Genomic DNA, 21,100 nt, shown 5'->3' on the forward strand with positions numbered 1-21,100 from the left:
GTGGATGGAGCTGTATTGGATGGACTTGCAGAGCTTATACAGAGAAGCTCATCCACAGCATTCTGTAATTATCTAGGTCTGCACAACTGGGGCAGAACCAGTCGTGCTTATTCGGCTGTAGTGCATAAGCTCAGTGACCGTGGAAACTTATTTTTAGGTTTGATTAAAATATAATCAATCTCATTTAGGGGGAAAATGTCATTACAATAGCTTAAACAGTGTAGGGACAGAACTTATAGCCTGTCTGATTACCTGCATTTTCAACAAAGCATCCGGGGGTGGTGATTTAATATGCGTGGAATTCCTTCCTGTACAGCCCAATAAAGAGCACGGTTTTAGTGAAATTATATAATAAAAATGCAAACGATACAAAAACATAGAGAAGTAGACGACGGTGTGGAGTGTGGTTAAAAACACATCCTCTGCTGCCTCCACGTGGCGTATTGTGTTACTACAACTCAGCAATAACCAACAACACCTAATGATAATAACATAACATAACAGATGTATATATGTACTTTATTCTCACCCTGCTTTCTCATTTATCATTCAGTTCATTTCAAGCATCCAAAGTAATTTACGTGTGCGGTAAGAATGAACCTGGAAGCAACGGTTAAGGTTAGCGGCGTTTCATATGAGAACTGTGTTGTAATGCTAGCTAGTTATACTACTGAGTACACGTAAACTACTACTCATATAAAAGCGCATAGAATCAACGCTGCCTTTTCAGTCTTTGGCATGTTTGAGTTAGCTAAAGGAGCTCGCTTAAAACTTACAACATGTCTTTGCAGCTAACGTCACTCATATCCTGTTAGCTGTCTTTAAAAAGCTATAAACATAAATTACAGTTTACTGTCATCGTTTCAGCTGTGTCGTTGTAATGTAGCTGAACGTAAATAGACAAATACACCTAAAATTTTAAGCAGAGAGTCTCTTCACTTTCTTCAAAAGTCGACGACCCACACTGGCGATACCATCCGGTCCCATGGTGTAATGGTTAGCACTCTGGACTTTGAATCCAGCGATCCGAGTTCAAATCTCGGTGGGACCTCGTCCTTTTCTACTACAGTACAATAAAATACGGTTTTCTTTCAGAAAATCGACATGTACTAAGAAAACAGCGAATAACCTTAAAGCAGATGTATGCCCATGTTTAAGATATTTTACAAAATAATGTATTATACACCTAAATACTTGGGGAAGATTGTCCTATCGTATCAACCAAGTGATTTGTTATTTGATGATCTAATGGTAAATGGCCTGTATTTGTATAGCGCTTTTCTAGTCCCTAAGGACCCCAAAGTGCTTTACACATCCAGTCATCCACCCATTCACACACACATTCACACACTGGTGATGGCAAGCTACATTGTAGCCACAGCCACCCTGGGGCCATTGACAGAGGTCAATGGTCAATGGAATGGAAATCTAAATGAATAATTCTAAATGAATTATCAATTCATTAACAAATGCCTTTAATGAAAAACGAATTTACAGAAAAAACTCTAAACATTAAACTCTCAATAAAACCTAAATCTATTTAAAATTGCAATTTGCTTTCCCTATTAGCTGCTGGATTAACTATTCAATTAACTTTAGCATTTCAGTGACTATTTTGGTCCTCGGAAATGATCAAACAATGAATTGGTGTATTAAAGGTGAAATATTAATGTGTACACAAATTTACTAATACATATTTTACTGCACAATTCATTAATAAATCAGGAAACGTTTCATTTTGATGCTGGTCATCCTAGCAAACCGCTTATTTCCCAACATATAATCTCAATTAGCTGTTAAAGTTAATAGTACTTATTTTAATTACTTTATATAGTGTTGGTTTACACTAAATAAGATATATTAAATAAAATAAATAATAAACAAACCAAAAAAGAAATAAAGTAGCACACAGATTGCCATATTAAATATACGCCAAATAATAAAGTAACTAGCAAAAGTTAAAATAGTTTAATGGGAAAATAGTTGAGCATAAGTATGTAAAATAACAGCAGAAACACTTGTGTAAATTACAAATATTCCCAAAATAACCCAAAGTATAGAATAGTAACAGACACAGCTGGATTATAGTCACACAAATTTATTTCCACACATAAATGGCAGTGTTAAAAATATAAATACAGTATTATGTTTGTCTGTGTAGGTTCTCAGTCATCCACGTCATGGCGATCTAAGCAGCTGTGAAAGAAACACGACTGGAGTTCTTTAGGGTTCTTGAAGACAGATGGCTTGAAAGAGGAGTGAAAGACGCTATCTATGTCCACTGTGAACGACCATCCTTGAGTCGCTTTTCTTTCCAAGCTCCTTAGAGTAATATGTTTGAAGTGAAAATTTGTTTTGGCACTTTATTGGAATGTTTCTCAAATTGCTTTGCAAATGCATCCATGACAGTTGTTTCTCTGCTGAGCAGGCACTTCCCAAGTGGGTGGGATTAAGTGAAATAGCTCTTTCTCATGCTTAGTTAATTTCCTGTTACCTCACTATATTCACACTGGAGCCTTTGTTTTTCTATTATGATGTGTGTGTATGCATGCTGTAATAACAGCTAAATACATTTGCTAACAGCTCACCTTTAACAATAAGACTTGTTCAGTTTTCTAGTGGACTGTAGCCAGGATACATACAGTGCACTACTATTAAATTGTATTTCTGTAAAGTCACTGTAAATGCATAACTGTGCAAAGGGAGGGGGAAAGCATTGTGTAACAATAATAAGCACTCTTTGAAATAATAAAACAGCAACACTATGGAAAAACTATAACAAAAAAGGCACACACATCTGTTACGCACAAACTCTTCTCCTGTCTACAGAAGTTAGACAAAAGCTCATCTTCGTTTCATCTGAAACCTCAGGGTATTAAAGCTTTACATCAGATCAGTATAACCTGTTCCATTACAATAAAAGTAATATAATTATAAAAGAAACATTAATGGCAGACATTAAATAAGTGCTTTTTTTTCATACATTGTTCACGAGAAAGTAGTGGGGAATTTGTGAAGAAACAAATCGTCTGATACCAACAATTGGTGGTTTAAAGTTCAACATTCCTTTTCCCCCCCTTTAAACACATGAAACATGAATAGATTTTCCTTATATTTTTGTTGTGTGTAGCTATTTATTTACTTTTATATGCTCTACCCAGCTGGTTGTTGTGTTTGCTTCATTCCAAACAGGTGTGTTACCAACAGGGAAGTTGCAGAGTGCCCCCTGGTGGACAAAATATTCATCATCAACATTCATGACATAGTTGAAGGGTAGCTCTCCATCTTGTTTTCTTTTACAAATTTGAATTATCAACTATATTTAATGTCTTCAGTACCAACAGATTGGCTGAGATTGGCTGATAGTATTGGTCTGCCGATAAATTGGTCAGGGTCTAGTGCACACACTATTTGTGGAGCTTCTCTGAGCCTTTCCTGTACTTAAACCTCAGCCTCAGAGTTTTGAGCCAACCAAGTTGAGCCGTTCTAGTTCTAATCTCATTGTAGAGAAATTGAAACCGGAGCTCAGCAAGAGACAATGAGAAAAGACGAGCAAAAGAAATATTTTTTTGCATATGTAAATATAGTTTGGATAATATGTAAATAAAGTTTTGAAAAATAAAATACCACTCCTGTATTTTAGCTCTTTTGCTGACTGTCCAAAAACCCCCAACATTCTGGCTGCTCAGTTACAGATTGAAGTTAAGGGATAAAACTCCAAACTATAACTAGTCACGACAAGTCTAGTTAAACCACAACAACACACAATATTGTTTAGTCTTTACCTTACATTCTCTTGAACTGAACTAACTGAATTACATTGTGTAAGAAACAGCTAGCATAGCAGTTGCTAGCTTCACATTTTGCTAAATTTTAACTTGGTTCAGCTTTTCACCTCAGTGGGTTTGCTTGTGTCATTTACTTAGGTGATGAAGTACCATAACGCCACTTCAATTTACCAAAATTGGTATTTTTCGACAAAATGCTAAAGAATACGTAGGGTTTAAGTTTCAGATTATCCAGCTGCAGCTATTGGGCCAGCTAGCTTAAACTTTGGATATAATTTTTAGATTTACATGTCTAGTTAGCTGCCTTTCTGTATCATTTGGTTTTGAAAAAAAAAATTAACATCTTTTTTTTTTTTCATTGTTACAGTAAAAGCCAACTCAAACTAAATATTACAGCATTTTGCCTTTTTTGCATTTTGTATAGGGCAGATTAGTTCTATAACAGTGTATTTTCCAAACTCTCTGGGCACAGCACTCCCTCTGGTAATAAATTCCAGCTCTATTATAGGATTCACTGTGATGTGAAATTTAATATGTGAAACAACTTAAATGAGGATGCTGGCTTTCAAGACAACATGAGGTGTTTTTATCTTTCTTAAATAAAAGTTTGTAAAAAAAAAAATCACATCTCTGGGCTACGACATTCACTTGGTCACTCTGATATACAGTTAAGCATTCGGCAGCTCTATGGGGCAACTAATGACACAAACACTCACCTGAAAATATGCATTAACTGTTTAGAAAAGAGCAATGTTTTAATACACAGTTATCAGAGGTTTAAATAAGGCTTCAGATAAAATATCTGGATTGATTGCAGTTGCTGGAACTCTCAATATGAGGTCCCGCAAGGTGTCCATGAAAGTGAAAGAGGAAATCATTCCCAAAAAATAAACCTATCAGACAGATAGCAAAAGCTTTTCAAGTGGCCAAATCAACAATCTACTACATTTAGTAGAAAATGTAGTGCTGACCATTAACAGCTCTAAAAGATCTGGAAGCCCACAAAAGGCAACTTAAAGAAGATGATTGCAAATTCTTTCCTTGTTTAGCAAGACCCTTTGAATTTAGCTAACCCAAGAACGCTCTCAGGGAGGTAGCTGTATAATTTTAAAGTCTACAATCAAGCTAGTCACCTCATCTCAGTCTAATAAAGCATGCTTTTCAGTTACTAAATACAAAACTAGCGGCAGGGAAACAAGCAGCAACTGAATGTGGCTGCGGTTAAGACCTGGCAGAGCATCTCAAAGGAAATGCACCATTGATGATATCCATAGTTTTTAGACTCCAAAAGGATTTTCATCCAAATCTTTAAAAACTGTTCAATTAAAATTAAAATTTAAAGTAATTGGTTTATCCAATTACTCAAAGAAAATAGGGGACAATGTAATAAAATGGCTAGAATTCCTAAACAGCTAATGCAATACTTTTATTAATCGCATATTGATTGTTTGATTTGCTGTAGATCGTGTTTGGTGGTGTAGAGATGTGTCATTGTCCAAAAATCTATTTTCCTAACTGCATCTAAGATACAGTGTCAGGATTGTCATCTTTCTCTATTCTGATGAAAACTACAAAAAACAAACAACAACTGAAACTTGACTTGACTGCAGCAACATAACAAAACGTTACAATACGATTACTGGATATTACTGGATATGATGAACGACGATGATGAACGCTTGTTTTTTTCATCAGTTCCTAAAAGTCCAAAAACGTAAGCGTAGAAATGTGCCTGTGTGAGCTACACATTACATGCTTTTAAATCGCTCTCCAGACATTATGTACATACATACAAAACCTAACATTTATTGTGAAAACTCTCCGTCAGTCCCTGTTTTTTTCAGTGTGTGTGTTGTGTGTGTTGTGTATATGGCACTAAAACCGTCACCTCTGTGTTTTATCCAATCAGATTTGAGTGGTCTCCAGAATGTTGCTTATCTCCCCGTTGGTGCATGCATTGCTCTTCTTCCTGCTGGCGTTTTGCGGCACCACGGAGATCGAGTCCTTTTTTTCCGAAGGTGCATTGGCAGACGGCTCTACGTTCATGGTGATGCGGCTGGTTTCGGTGATGGAAGAGTTGGTGTGGTAGTTAAAGTGGTTGTTGGTGAGAGGTGTTTCACCCCAGCCGGTTTTGCCCCAGGCAGATTTACACTGAAACCACTTCCTCCGCACTGCTGTTTGAGCCTGCACATCAACAGTGAATAAATGTCATCTTATCTATGCTCTTTTGCCAATTCTAAGTCAACATTTTGGAAATTCGGACAGAATTTATATCGAATGAGTAAAAAAAAATCTGCATTATTTGTGTCATGACTGAAGTCTTAGTCAGTTTAGCACTTTGAAAATTTCTTAGACATACCTCAGCATTGCAGAAACAGAAAATAGATGCCACCAGGAGTCCCTGAAAAGTAACAGCCAGACAGATTCAATAGCAGTAAAAAAAACATTTCTTAGTGAGAGCACTATACATGGTAAATTTGGAATGGGTTAATATTAATACACAGTGCTTATTTATGCAGTTTTAGGAGCAAAAAGTGCTCTTTGTCACTGCATGTTGCAAATTATCGAAAGCACTCTTTTGGTTTGATCACAGAGTTTAATGTATCTCAAGTGTGCCATTGTTTTGAGTGTACCTGGAAGTGAGTGAAGATGTTAAGAAAGAACTCATAGACAGCGTGGCTAATGCGTCCATCCGGCGCCCAAGGTATGAGGATATACTGGATTCCCAGCAGAGGGATGAGGATGAGCGTGGCTCTAACTGCTTTCATGTAGGTCGTGGACTCAGCACAATGTGTCTCTTTCAGTTTGGTTATCAGAACCCGGACGATATTCAGGAGAAAGAAAAAGTTCACCTGGATAGATGGATGGAGGGGGATAGAGAAAAATATATGTGGTTAAAACAAATATGGATGAAAAGAATGAGACATAATGTTTATTATGAGGCTTTAAAAGAAATCTTTTATACGGAAAATACAAAAAGTGGCCTGATGGTGGCACTGGAGTCCCAGTAATTAAGGAGACTGAAGTTTAATACATGACTACTTACTGTCTACATTGTGTGCCTTTTACAGTTTAATACAATCATTTTGGCACTCGTTTCAGAACCTGGATGTCATGTTGGGTACTACGTGCTAATGTGTAACATGTTTTCAGGCCAAATCTGCTCTACAGTAATACTTTTTCTCTTGTAATTATTCCAGTGGAATTGACACTAAACCAGGCAGAGACACACTCTTAACTGATGAACAATAGTTGGCCGTGATTGGCTTCTTCTGCATCAGAAGACAACTTCAACAATGTGGAATCTGTAAGTATCCCAACCACTGCACATATGCTGAAAAGGTACCCAATTTCCCTAAAACAGCTCTACTATGTGCTTTTCGAGAGAAATGCAGACATAGAGAAGCAACAGACCATTAAGTATGTTCAGTTTATGGCTCTGGATGCAAGTAAAAACACTCTTAAGTTCATTTTTGTGGCTCAGGCAGGCTTCCAACAAGCCAAGACAAAGAGCGAGGTCAGAATTTCACTGGCCAGTGGAACACCATCACAGTATCTTGACAACGTGAGGCCAACATCACATGTCTGCTGCTATATTAGAAGATGGTGTGGTGGGATGCAGATCTTGTGTTGGCTCATACAATGCAGAGCTCCTTGTAGCATTCTTTATGAGCTAAATCTGGTCTTTGGGACTGCTGGGGAATTCTGTGATACTGTGTGGGACAATGTTAATTTGCATGATGCTTTCAGCTGGAGCTATGGTTTCAGGATCATCTACAGCTCACCATCATAGACTTGCCCATGCACTCTCCTTTCCTCTGTGTGACTGAGGATTTTTCCCCACATGGAAGTAGAAAATATGTGACAGGCATCTGCATCAACAAGTGATCATCCTCCAGACATGCAACATAACAGCAGACAAGTGTCGGGCCTGGACTCACCAAAGGTTCTTTCCAATATGTTCCAATATGTATATTATTTTTAGCAAATTGCTTTCATTTAAAGGGAACCATGCTGTTATTTACAGTGTATTTTATCTATCTAGTCGGCTATTTTTCTTCACTTATCTGGGTCCCAGTTGTGGGGGCAGCAGACTAATTGGAGACTAAGTTTTTTCCCAAGCCAAACGAGAGATGTAATCTCTCCAGCATGTCCTGGGTCTGCCCCAGAGGCCTCCTGTTGAGTGGAACATGCCTGGAGCAACTCATCTAGGAGGTGCATAGCAGAGGCTCTCCTCGTCTTACAGTGGATTTCATTAGTAAATTTAACATTTGTTCATTGACTCCACTGCATCTGTTGTATTCTCTTTACTGGTTCTTTTACAGCAACGACATATGTGTACTGCATGTACTCTAATATTCAATGATTTTCTAAACAACTAAACAGTGAAACTGTACCAGTTTTCCTTAAAAACATATGAACGCAAATGCAGTGTTTTGAATGAGAATTTTGTTTTTAGCGTTTTGAAAAATGACATCCAGGTTCTGAAACTAGTGCCAAAGCTATGATTTTATTAGCATTTTATCATTTTACTGTAATTATGCTGGCAATATTTATCATGGCACTTAAAGGCTGACACAGCGTATTTGATCTCTCTGTTAATAAATGAATGTGTATCTGGTATATTGTCTATTTCATGTATCAGAGTGTGCAGCAGTGTAACGAACTGTCACTCAATATTTAAAATTTGGGTAAAAGATATTTAAAATGCACTGTTATCAACTCACAATGAGTGCAACATGAATGGGGGCGTGTATGATGTAGAGCAGCTGAGTGTGTGTGCTAATCCAGCACCTGAAACAAACACAAAGAGGAAATCATTGTTCATCGTTTGTGCCACACTCAATGAACACTGCAATTTGATGAGATAATTCTATATTTTATAATTCTTCTTAACAAAAGACTGTACTATGAGGCTAGAGTAAAGACCTGCAAAAGCACTTTATTCTTTGAGTCCATACCGGAGGCCGAACAAAGGATCACAGTGTTTTTTTTAATATTCTTATATAGTCTCTTATGTTTTATTGTATAAAAATATTTTACTGAAAAAGCAGTTAAATTGACAGATATTCTAAAAAAAAAAAACTCCCCAAATTTTAAAAACTTCTGAACAAAGTTCAGATGGGAGAAATTTCATAATGGAAGCTCTGATTCAAACCAAATTAGATGTGACAGATGTGGGCAGAGGGTTCTTCTACGTATCTGAAAAAAAGAATATAAATATCATGATGGACTGATTGAATAGAGTGCTACATATATAAAAATATAAAGATCAGTAAACACCAAACATTTTTGGGGGGAGAAGGTCTGACTGTGATGAATCCAGCAATATAAACCATGTGACTGTATCAGGTGAACTTAATATTCTACATTAAAAAAGCACGTAGCAAGTAAAATAAAGGTGTGGAAGGGGTGGAGCTATCAAATTATCCAAAAACTATAACTGACAAATTAAAAATATAATACCACAATATATTTTACTCAACTAATGTCAAAGGTGTTCATCTGCTTATAATAATGATGATGGCAAAACATCTTTTACGAAGCTGCTGTAGACATAGTCGCTATATAAACTATCCCTGTAAGCCACAATCTTTATCAGTGTTTTCGCAGGCTGTAAAGATTGTGGCTTATGGGAATGGGTCACATTGCAGCTTGTACATGTGGATTACAGTGAATCAAATTACTCTCAGCCAGTCAGGCTTTGTCAGTCATTAGCTTATATCCATTATATACTGACCTTAGTTTGTTGAACATTTTTCAGTCAAATATTTCTATACAAGAATCCACTTCATATTTTAGAGACTATAGAAAAGATGAAAAACTCTCTTGTGCTTTGCTCTACTTCCAGTACGGATATCTCTACACGTCTTACTACATTTCTCATCTTAGTCTGAGCTTCTGATTTACAGAGATGACAATGGCAAAACAGTAAATGTGCTGCATCTTACGGGTCGTTGTGGAAAAGCCCACGAGCCACAGCGTATGTGACAGCAGGAACGATGGGAAAACCTTTGGACAGAGAGAGAGAAAATCAGAAATGAATACTAGTCTGACACCCAGGATCTCTGCAGAGGCTGCTGCAGCTGCAGCAGTACATCTTAGTGTATTAGTGAATGAGGATGTATATGTATGTATAATACATGCTCACGTGTTTGGATACAGTGCCGTGAAAAAGTATTTACCCTCTTCCTGATTTCTTAGTTTTGTTTTGTTCTTTTTTTATATATATATATATTTGTCATGCATATCATGTTTCAGATCATCAAGCAAATTTTAATAGTGGACAAAGATAACCAGAGTAAATAATTAAGAGGAAATAATAATAATAATCCCCTTAACAATAATATTAAGGGGGAAAAAAGCTATCCCAACCTACCTGGCCCTTTGTGGCCAGAGCCAGGTCTGCAAATTTGCTGCTAACATGATGCAAATTCCTACATAACTAGACTAAGGAACTCCAAGAAGAATTGGAAAAGGCACAAATGTGTGTGATCCTCCTGACTCACCCCACCCCAGGATGTAGTACCAGAAGAGCTGCTGTTCCCCAACAAAGACGGCCACTATGATGAGTGTGTGGAGGTAGATGCCTTCACACAGCATCCAGAAGTAGGTGGAAGTAGAGGTATACTGAGTCAGTACAGCCAGGATCTTACAGTTCACCTGATAGAGGGGATATCGTAAGTCCTTATATACTGAATATGTTATAAGCAGATTTTTTATAAATATGTAATTAAACACAAACAGAGGACCACAGGTGAAAACTGAGAAAGGCACTAGACTATGGATTATAAGGCCTTTTTGAAAACAGAGAAAACTCATGAGTGTAATGAGATGAAGACTAGTTGGTGGCTCACAGAGTTGCTGGTGTCTGTGCCCTGGTTATTGACTATGCTGAATGTGAGCCATATCATAGTAACAATTGAGTTTAAGATGAAGGAAAGAAACATGTTCTTATGAAGGGAGATTCTCTGGCAGCTAAGGCTCCTGAAAGAGAGCAGAGAGAGCAAAGGAACAGCATTAATGGACTACCGTATTAGTTACGGGTGCTTCAGAGTGAACTAATACTTTTCTCAGGAGATTAATATTCCCATTCAAGCAATCACCATTATTTTCTATGATAATTTAATCATATGATTAAGAAGAGGGAAAAAACAAGAAGCAGTCAATTAACCCAGACAGAAGAAACCTCCCATGACTCACTTGAAGTAGGAGAAGATGGTCAGACTGATGACTAAGGACACAATGGAAAGACTATGACCCACCATGGCCATGTAGTAGACACTGATGGCAAGCTGCAGGGAACAAATTGCTCAGCTATGATGAATGTAAATAGATTTATCGCTGACTAAGAGTGATTTTCTTTTAAAATTAAGATGTTAGCCAGCACAGAATACAATCTTTGCATCTTCTCTTCACAGTATGTGAAAGCAGCACACAGCAATGCAAATAAAACAACTGTAAACTCTCTTCTGAGAGAGAAAGTATTTGCTGAATGGCCATCAATTAAGATGCACTAAACAGTAATCACTGCTGGAGAAATGGCATGGGAATTTTAAATTGATTAAAGACAATATACAAAAAGTCTGACAGGCTTTAGAGATTTGTTTCTGACAGGAATATTCTTCAAACAACTGGCCTGTTCAGTCTAGACATGAGGTTGATTAGACTAAAAGCAGATTTGAGCAAGGTGAAAATTTCTATCAGAACTCTACTTAGACATATTTTGGAGGGTTAGATGAGTTTGCAAAGTTTTATGGCTTTCTAATAGTTAAATTGGCATCTCCAAATCAGATCAAATGAGATAAGATAAAATTGCAAGTTGAAAGTTGAAAGTGCGAACAAATTCTAACTCCAGTCAGAAAATTTCACAAAAAACATTCATTTATTCAGAAAAATAGCTCCCGAAACAGTGGCACACAGAACCAGATTACAGTAAAGGTCAATGCTCCAATTTGGTCAATTCAGCCAAAACCAAACCAAATTAAACAAATGCAGTAAATGATGAAAATAGCTCCATTTTACCTTGAGTTTGTGGTTAGTGTGTGCAGAACACATGGTGTAGTTAGACCAGATTCTCTTGCTCTCTGGGTGATGGAACCACTGGCCATCAGGATTACAGACTTTGGTAACCCTCTCTGTTGAATGAACAGATTTTACATGTTGTCATAGTTGGCAATGATAGGCCCATTATACATGAAATACAGCACGTGGACGATTTGTAGTACATGCAGTTAGGTCTGTTCTTTGCTGCACAAAGGGACAATTTTTGCAGTTTTGCCCCTGTAAACCACCACAGTGGATTTTAAATAAAACAATCAAATTGTCCTTGAAGTGAAGGCTTTTAGCTTTAATTAAAAGGGTTTAACAAAATTATTACAGTTTAACAAATGCAACAACTTTTAAACACAGTCCCCCATTTTTGAAGTCTCTAAATTAGTTAGACAAACTAACTTAATTTTTAAATATCAGGACTGTTTTTAATACTTACATGAAGTCAATGACTGCCTTAAGACTTTAACCCATGGACATCTTTAACCCTGGAGAACCCATGGGCTCGGATCTGACCCGATTGGTTCTCCAGGGTTAAATTCTGTTTTTTCACCCTTGAAATGATCTGCCATGTGTTTACTGTAGCTTATTTAAGTTGCTGTTTGTTTGTGGAACTTTCTGCATTTAACTAGCGAAAAGGTTGTTTTTGCAATATGCTTTGGGTCATTTTCGTCTTACCCAACAGTTTTGCAGCATTTGGCTGAATCTGAGCAGAGAGTATAGCCCTGTTCACTTCAGAATTCATCCTGCTATTTCAACTAAAAGTCAAAACACCATTCATCACTAGTGATCTAGTTCCACTAGCAGCCGTACGGGCACATGCCATAACAAAGTCTCCACTATGTTGGACAGATGATTCCGCTTTGTCTTCCTTTTCTAGTAAATTACCCTTAGTTTCATCAGATTTTTCTGGAAAGTCAAATCTGGTTTTCAGGTTCATTAGTGTAACCAGTGGTTTGCACCTTGTTGTAAACCACCTGTACTTCATTCATGAAGGTGTATCTTGATTGCAGACTTTTGACAATGACATGCCTACCCCCTTGAAAGTGTTCTTGACTTGGCTAAATGTTTCAGAGTTGGTTTTCTGAACCATCGACAGAATTCTGTCAACATCCTCTCTAGTTGTCTTCTGATCAGTGCAAAAAATTGTTTTAACACTGCACAAGATTGTTGATTTGGCTACTCCTTTAGTTTTCCGATCACACTAATAGATTTATTTTGGTTTTGATCCTAATGACGGGCTTCTTCACTTGCACTGATAACTTTTTGAGCCTTACATTGACTAAAATGACTAAAAAAGCTATAAAACACAAATTCATTACTTTGAATGAAATTCAGACATTACGTGTCCTTTATTTCTCACGAAATAGCAAGGGAATGGACACCTGTCCAAGAAACTTCTTGTCAGTCCAATGAAAATGAAAATTGGTGACTATGTATCGACTATGTATAGAAATGCCTCTAATTCCTAAACAAATAATACAACATTTTTGTTAAACCCGTTTGATTGTGATTTAGAGATCAATCACATCTTCATTACTTGATTTAAAATTAACTATGGTGGTGTAAATTCAAAACTATAACTATCTTTGTTCAATCTATTATTCACTTACTGTATCAGTACAAATAAAAAAGAAGAATACAAAGAGACCATGTGTGTCCATTACGGCCTTACCAGTAGGGTCAAAGTCCATAAAATATGCTGGACACATCTGCATGACAGTTCCTGGAGCTGAATCATCCCAACATAGCCAGCCATCCCATGTACGGTTACAGTAAGGGCCTAAAGAGGGCAGAGGAGAAATGTCATTGAGATTTGCATGTCTGTGCAGTGGTAATTTAGGGTAAGATAACCATAAAACACACACACACACACACACACACACACACACACACACACACACACACACACACACACACACACACACACACACACACACAGACAGAGAGAGAGAGAGAGAGAGAGAGAGAGAGAGAGAGAGAGCAGCTGGATAGTGTAGTGGTAACACTATAAGCCTTTTGGAAGTTCTAACCAAGTGGTGGCTAAGATGAATAGGCACATAGACAGGGGTGCACATAAGTGGTCCGCAGGTGCGCATTCGCTGTCAAAATAAAAGACGTGCACCAGATAAGAAGTTGCAACGCGTGTTTGCGTAGATAAAAGGCACTGTTTTTGTCCGCTAGAGTGAGATTTTCACGGCATATTCTGCACCACATCTCTGTGCGTTCATCATTTGAAGCCAGCTCACCTCCTGCAACCACTTTTCAATACGTGCTTCTTTTGCGGTTCGGACTCCTTATGACATTTCTTTGGAGGTGGAGGAACACCAAAGTAATTGCTTAAAGGAGCTTATCTGGTGCGCATCTTTTATTTTGACAGCGAATCCGCACCTGCGGACCACTTTTGTGCACCCCTGCAAATAGCTCAATACAGCAGCACACAGAAAGGAATTGGCAGTAATACCAGAGGGGTAAAACACCAGCCACTTGTAGACAGAGCAGTTCCTCAAGACTGCAAGACCAGACTGACCAACATGTCCACTGCCTGGATTGACTACAAGAAAGCATATTACTCAATGCCCCACGCATGGATCCTAGAATACCTAACACTATACAAGATCAACAGGACCTTAGGAGACTTTAAAGTTTGTAATATTTGCAGATGACACAAATATATTTTGTTCAGGTGTGGAATTGCCACAGGTTTTGGAGATGATCATACAGGAATTAACGATATTAAAGAAGTGATTTGATATAAATGAATTATCATTGAATCTAGATAAAAACTAATTTATGTTGTTTGGAAACCAAAATAAAAATATCAAAGTAGAAATATGTGTTGACAATGTATATTTAGAAAGAGTAAATGTAATAAAATTTCTTGGTGTGATCATTGACCACAAGGTCTGTTGGAAACCACACATTACTTATGTTCGAGGGAAATTGGCACGGAGCATTGCCGTCCTGGGGAAAGCAAATAATATATAAAGTAAGAAATAAATTGCTTCCAAAAGAAATCTGTAAATTGTTTATAGAAAGACAAGGTGGGTGTAACTTAAGTAAGTAAGTAAAACTTTATTTATATAGCACCTTTCAAGATAAAAATCACAAAGTGCTTCACAGAAGCTAAAGAGGGAGGGAAATAGAATTTGAAAATACAAAGCGCTAGAACAACTTTGAAAAGTATGTCTATCTCTATAGCAGGAGTTAAATTATGGAACAGTCTAACAGAAGAAATGAAAGAAAGTAACAACATAAACTAGTTTAAAATGAAATATAAAAAACAATTTTTTAACAAATATAAGAATGAAGAAAACAGGGTTAACCCAGTGCGGAAATGTTGTTCGTAATAGTGTTTTAGTTTGTTTGTCTCATAATTTGTCAATCTGCAAACGTTACCACTCAGTCCTTATTTATATGAAAGTAACTATACTGTGGTGGGGCTTGTTTATTTGTTTTGTTTATTTGTTTGTTTTGTTTTGTCTTTGCTTTACTTTTACTTCATATGTTGTTTGTTTAATTTAAGGGTAAAAGAAAATTTAATTAAAGGCAAAATTTGAGGGGGTAGGGAATAATAAGTGTAGACTTCTGCCTACTCCTTTTCAAACAAAAGAATGGAATGATATTTTGTAATGAATGTGAAGGCGCATGTTTGAAATAAAAATGAACTGAACTGAACTGAACTTCATTACAAACTCAATGGGGACATGGCAAACAACTCTAGAAGCCAACTTCAACTGCATAAGCCTTAAACCCCTTGGTGAGCAATGGCTATGGATACCGACTATGGAGTGGAGCAATTGACAGCCACCTCCTCTACATGGATGACATCGAGCTATATGCCAAGAGTGAATGAGACATCGATTCACCAATCCGCACCACTAGGATCTACAGCAGTGACATCGGAATGTCATTCGGATTGGAAAAAGTTGAATAGTAACAAAGAGAGCGAAGGTAGTCAGAAAAGAGGGGATCAAACTACCAGAAATGAATTCTACAGGCAGCAGAAACCCAAGAAAGAAAAAGAGCAAGGAGAAGAATCATCATGGTAGGACAGGCCCCTTCATGGTATGTATGAAGGCAGATTGAGGAAATTGTATCAGTGGCTGGACAAAGTTGGACTGAAAGACAATACAGAGGCCCTAATCATGGCACCACAAGAAATAGGTCTTAGCACGAGCTCAATAGAAGCAGGGTTCTACCACACCAAGCAAGATCCCAGGTGCAGGCTGTGCAAAGATTCCCTGGGATACATGGAACAACATAAACAAGTGGCCAGCATATACACAGAAACATCCGTGCTGACTATGGCCTGGAAGTCCCACGGTCAAAATGGGACATGGTTCCTAGGGTGGTTGAGAATGACCAAGCTAAGTTCCTGTGGGACTTCCAGATACAGACAGACAAACTGGTGATAGCTAACCAGCCAGACATGGTAGTGGTGGACAAGCAGAGGAAGATGGCTGTAGTGATAGATGTAGCTATACTGAGTAATAGCAACATCAGGACGAAGGAACACAAGAAGCTTGAGAAGTAGGGCTGAGAGAAGAGCTCAAGAAGATGTTAAGGGTGAAGGCAATAGCTGTTCCGTTGGTAATCAGAGCACTGAGTGCAGTGCCCTTGAAGCTTGGCAAGTGCCACCAGTAGATCCCAGACATCCAAGATTTCTGTCCAGAAGAGCGCAGTCCAAGGAACAGCAAAGATACAGCTAAAAGAACACCCGGAGGGGCGAGAGGAACCCTAAAGTGATTATACACCAACTGCTCATTTTGAATTAATTTTATCATCCACAGGCAACCCTTTAAATTATTATTACTATTTATATAGATTTTCCATTCATTATAAATAGTGTGTTACTCTTATATAGAGAGTGTAACCACAGCTGGGCTACACAAAGCTTCTCAACAATACTCGGAAATTCGCTTATACCAGGTCCCACAGAGGCATGCTGGGAATTGAAACACACAATAACATTTCAAAGGCAGTGAAGTACTGAATGGGAGTAACAGGCACTGGGGAAATACAAAGGGCAAGTTTCCTTTCTTTCTGACTCACTTCCTCTCTCTCTCTCTTCCTCTCTCTCTCTGTCCCTCTCTCTTTCTCTTTTCCAAGGAATGTGCACACACCAAATAGGAAGGACTGCCAGTAATACACCTCACTTCCTTACTATTCAACTGCTATCAGTTACTTAATATGTTATATGTTGCTTTACGATATATATACACTACTGTGCTGTAAACAAAATGCTGTAAACAAAGAGTGCTTTCAGAAAAAGAAATGATTGTTTATTGGCCCCAAATGTATTCTGCAGCAGGATAATGACCCCAAACACACAGCCAAAGTCATTAAGAACTCTCTTCAGCGTAAAGAAGAACAAGAAGTACTGGAAGTGATGCTATGGCCCCCACAGATCCCTAATATCAACATCATCAAGTGCCTTTATGTATTTTTACTTGATAAACAGAAAATACAGCAACTGCTTTATCACACAGAGAGGTCTACACAATAGCAATGGACTCCTTTACTGCCCCCGAAAGGTGGAGGATGGAAAATATCCAGACTTTTGTTGATGGTGGTTCAGGGGTTTATTTCAAGCCAATTTCACATTCTAAAACAACTTAGTGGGTTAGCGGTAAACAACCCCACCTCCTGTGTATGCTTGCTCTACGGAGCTTTTAAATGCCATTGCTACCAACATTTAAAGTCTTCCGATATAGGTGAGGAATTTGAGGAGTTTTTCTTCTGCCTTGGTGAGATCATGAGTTAAAGTTTTATTTTCCCTTTCCTCTTCATTTACTAGTAATGCAACAAGTCATCTGTTCTAGCACTGGCTCTGATATAATTATGTGGAATGTTTTCCAAACACAATGAAAATAGATGAATTTTTATTAATTAATTTTATTAATTAATTGTTTCATGCATACTGTGCATGTTTATATTTGCAGAAGAAACGATTTCAATGCTTCTTTAATACTGCAGCATCCTCCATCTACCAGGAATAATATACTTAAAAGAAATTCATCCAGCTGGGATGGAACAATGGGTAAAGTGTTATCATCACCTTCTTCTGTTACTGGATCGTGGATTATTTTCAAGTAGCATTCAAACTGAGCAGCCAGGATCTGCCGTCTCGACTGTCCAAGTAAGTCGGCCAAATCCATGTTAGTAAAATTCTCCTGCCGTGGCATTGTTTTTTCAGTGACTGCCAGGGACTCCATATCCTGACAGTGGGCCACCTGGGCAAGGTAGTCATCAAAAACAAAGAGTATGTTAGAGATACTACAAATCTACGTCCTCTAATTTAATCAAAGCACATTCTGGCTTTGACATAAAGCATTAGACACTTAAATAGCTAATGGGTGAAAGGAGTACTCACCTCTGTGAAGAGTGCCAGTGCAACCAGCAGGGAGAGTGTTAGGGTTTTCCACATTTCTCTAAAAGGAAAAGAAGAACATGAACAATGTAATTGTGAAACATCTGTACGCTAAGTCTCCCACCATATGTACATGTGAAGTGGCTTCAGCTGCATCATTCAAGTACGACATAAAACCACCACTAGCATGCATGAAATCAAGCGCTCCGCATAGCGTCACTGTTGCAGGCCGAACCCAAATGCCTCTGTGTGAACGCACAGTTTTTATAAGCACATTCGTGTATGTTTATTCGCTGTTTGTGTATCTTCTCATTTATCAGCAAAGGAAGTTCATGCTCCCGCAGTCATTTCTCTCTACTGTCCACTCAGGGTCACAGAAACAGATGTGTGTTTATTGTTATTTTGGGGCAAAAGAGCAGCGAGTTCCCTTTAGCTTTTCATCTTTAATGAGCCAGCCAGTTACAGAGTCTCTAACAACAAATACACAGTCAGTGCTTTAATTCTGTTGTTCTCGCTCTCTATAGTCAGACTTTGTTTCGGGGATTTGCTCAATGCAAAAATCTACAGCTGCATATTCTGTTTAATTTTTCCTTGAAGCAAAATGTATTGTGAAACGGAGGCATCTACATTTTTTTTAAGATTTCAAATGATTAAAGTCAAACACAACTGATAAAATAGCAACATTTTATCAACATGGTTACAAAAACATTTTGCCAGATGTGAAAGGGATATAAACTGAAGAGTGTATGAGAAAAATATCTGAAAAAGCAATAAGAGTTCGCATTATCGTCAATAAATTCTCTGTAGGGGACAGAGTAATGAAAGCATTTTGACAGATGCGAATAAGAGAGATAGAAAAGCAAAAGGGGAAAGAAATGTGTGGAAATGTTGTGAGTCAGCGGTGTTGTTTCTCTAAATATTCAGTTTTATAATTATTTTTGTGTGTGTAAAAGAGCCTGGAGAGAAGAGCTCTCAGAATACAGGCAGACTTGATTTCATCATCCAAAATCTTCTGCGTGACTGGATCATTTTTTTCCCCCACTCAATCCAACATATAAGATGAAAACGTTTAAGTTTACAACTGAAATATTCTTGTTTGATGCTTTTGTCTCTGTTGCTTATTTACTCATTGTGACAATAGAATATATTAAAAATAGTTTTGTAACTCTCGTGAAAATTTAGTTCTCTTATTTTTAATTGAACATACACTGGTGATGAAAAGAAAGAAACAAACACTGAACGGTGTAGGTGAGGACAGTAAGCAGGCTTGGTAGACAGATTAACAAATAACAGGACCCATCAAACGCTTAGTTATTCAAATAATTAAACATTTAAGAAAACATGCTTAAAATATAAACTTAATGTATTTCAATTAAGTAAATTTAATTTGACCAGATTCCATTAAATGTAACATTTTATATTCTACACAAGTAAAATTACCATATAATAAAATGAAGTTAAGTCAGCATTATCGACATCAATATTTTTTTAGTGTACTAAAAATAAACTAAAATAACAGAGAAAATTAAATGTATGCTGATTTCTTCACAGATTACAGCTTGTTCAAAATGCTTCTATCACTCCAGTTCTTGCTGACTTGCATTGGCTACCCATCAAATATTGTATTGATTTTAAAATCTTGTTGCTAATAAATAATATTGCGCCTAGCTATCTCACTGACCTTCTCAGCCTGTACACTCCTAGTCGAGCGTTAAGATCATCAGGTCAGTTACTCTTGGTGCAGCCTAGGTCTCGACTGAGGACCAGAAGACGATCGTGCCTTTGTCTCAGCTGCACCTAACCTCTGGAACAGCCTTCCTGCTACTACTATTCGTGCCTTGGACTCTATCCAATCTTTCACATTACGGTTGAAAACTTACCTATTTAATCTGGCATTCCCAACTAGCTAGTGCCCTCATCTCATCTATTTTAATCGTATTATTATATCTTTGTTTAGCCTCTTAGCTGATATTATATTTGTATGAATTGACCCTCCGAATTGAGGTCTGATACCTACTTTATTTAGCCCACACTTCTGGTCTAATTAGTGCTTCCCATCTGTTAGTGTTAGTGCTAGTGCTTGTTTTGTATTTTGGTAATGCCTTTTATATAAATTTATTTTGATCTATTGTAATATTGTGAAGCACTTTTCAAGCCTTTGGTTTTAAACGTGCTATTTAAATAAAGTTGTATTGTATTCTTATAAGTCTGGACACAGACTGGATGTCATGTTGTATTGCGTAAAACAGCTTAAACTACACTTATTATAATTAAAATATCAGTTCGCCAATGTTAAAAGTTAAAGTCAAGTGCTTCTCAAATGCTCATGAGTCAGTCGCAAGCATATAAAAATGACTTGTAACTAGGTTTGAAGTGAAGGCAACACACAGGAAATGTCCCAAGCTCATTACAGCAAAGCTTGCCTGCAAGATTCTTTCCGAACTGCTTGCTTCTGCAGTTTTCCTCCACCAACCCAGAGAAAGTTTTGGTATTGCTGAGTCTGCTAAGATCAAGTGCAACCACGGATTACTTTAGATTGTTTAACCACAGCTTTTTCCCCCAGCTGAGGAGTATTTCAAATCGACTGCAGCACAGGGGGAATTTAATGTGAATATTGATCTTTAAGTAACTTACAGAAGTAAAAAAGTCACTTGTGTTTTTGCATTCTTTATATTAAGAATCATCAACTATTATCTTTACTACTACCATGTGCAAATAGGTTTCTGATTTGGTCTTTTAATGCCATCCTACCAGCGAAGAACAACATCGTAGCCACAGGCTATTGTAGCCTGCCCTTACTTTTTTTTTCTTCGCATCACAAACTGTGCTGTGACAGTTTTTCCCATGAACTTCAGTTCTGAGTTTCCGTCAGTGACAATGATGACAC

The 21,100-nt window shown here is 37.5% G+C and overlaps 1 protein-coding gene and 1 non-coding gene across 2 annotated transcripts in view; one reads left to right on the top strand and one right to left on the bottom strand.

Moving 5' to 3' along the window:
• The first annotated feature begins 979 nt into the window (after nucleotides 1-979).
• On the top strand, nucleotides 980-1,051 carry trnaq-uug (transfer RNA glutamine (anticodon UUG)). Its single transcript has one exon. It is a non-coding gene; the product is annotated as a tRNA-Gln (tRNA).
• Nucleotides 1,052-1,953: 902 nt separating this feature from the next.
• calcrl2 (calcitonin receptor-like 2) overlaps nucleotides 1,954-21,100 on the bottom strand; it is a 42,144-nt gene continuing 22,997 nt past the window's right edge. The window contains exons 2-13 of the mRNA XM_026154779.2: nucleotides 18,217-18,274; nucleotides 17,902-18,076; nucleotides 13,516-13,623; nucleotides 11,814-11,926; nucleotides 10,992-11,083; nucleotides 10,646-10,775; nucleotides 10,298-10,451; nucleotides 9,740-9,800; nucleotides 8,516-8,582; nucleotides 6,422-6,640; nucleotides 6,148-6,189; nucleotides 1,954-5,972 (exon numbers count right to left, since the gene is read on the bottom strand). Of these exons, the coding sequence (XP_026010564.2) occupies nucleotides 5,694-5,972; nucleotides 6,148-6,189; nucleotides 6,422-6,640; nucleotides 8,516-8,582; nucleotides 9,740-9,800; nucleotides 10,298-10,451; nucleotides 10,646-10,775; nucleotides 10,992-11,083; nucleotides 11,814-11,926; nucleotides 13,516-13,623; nucleotides 17,902-18,076; nucleotides 18,217-18,274 (1,498 nt within the window). The 3' untranslated portion in view covers nucleotides 1,954-5,693. The remainder of the gene's footprint in view (nucleotides 5,973-6,147; nucleotides 6,190-6,421; nucleotides 6,641-8,515; nucleotides 8,583-9,739; nucleotides 9,801-10,297; nucleotides 10,452-10,645; nucleotides 10,776-10,991; nucleotides 11,084-11,813; nucleotides 11,927-13,515; nucleotides 13,624-17,901; nucleotides 18,077-18,216; nucleotides 18,275-21,100) is intronic.

This window comes from Astatotilapia calliptera, chromosome 20 (assembly GCF_964374335.1).
Source record: "Astatotilapia calliptera chromosome 20, fAstCal68.1, whole genome shotgun sequence".
Taxonomy (NCBI): domain Eukaryota; kingdom Metazoa; phylum Chordata; class Actinopteri; order Cichliformes; family Cichlidae; genus Astatotilapia; species Astatotilapia calliptera.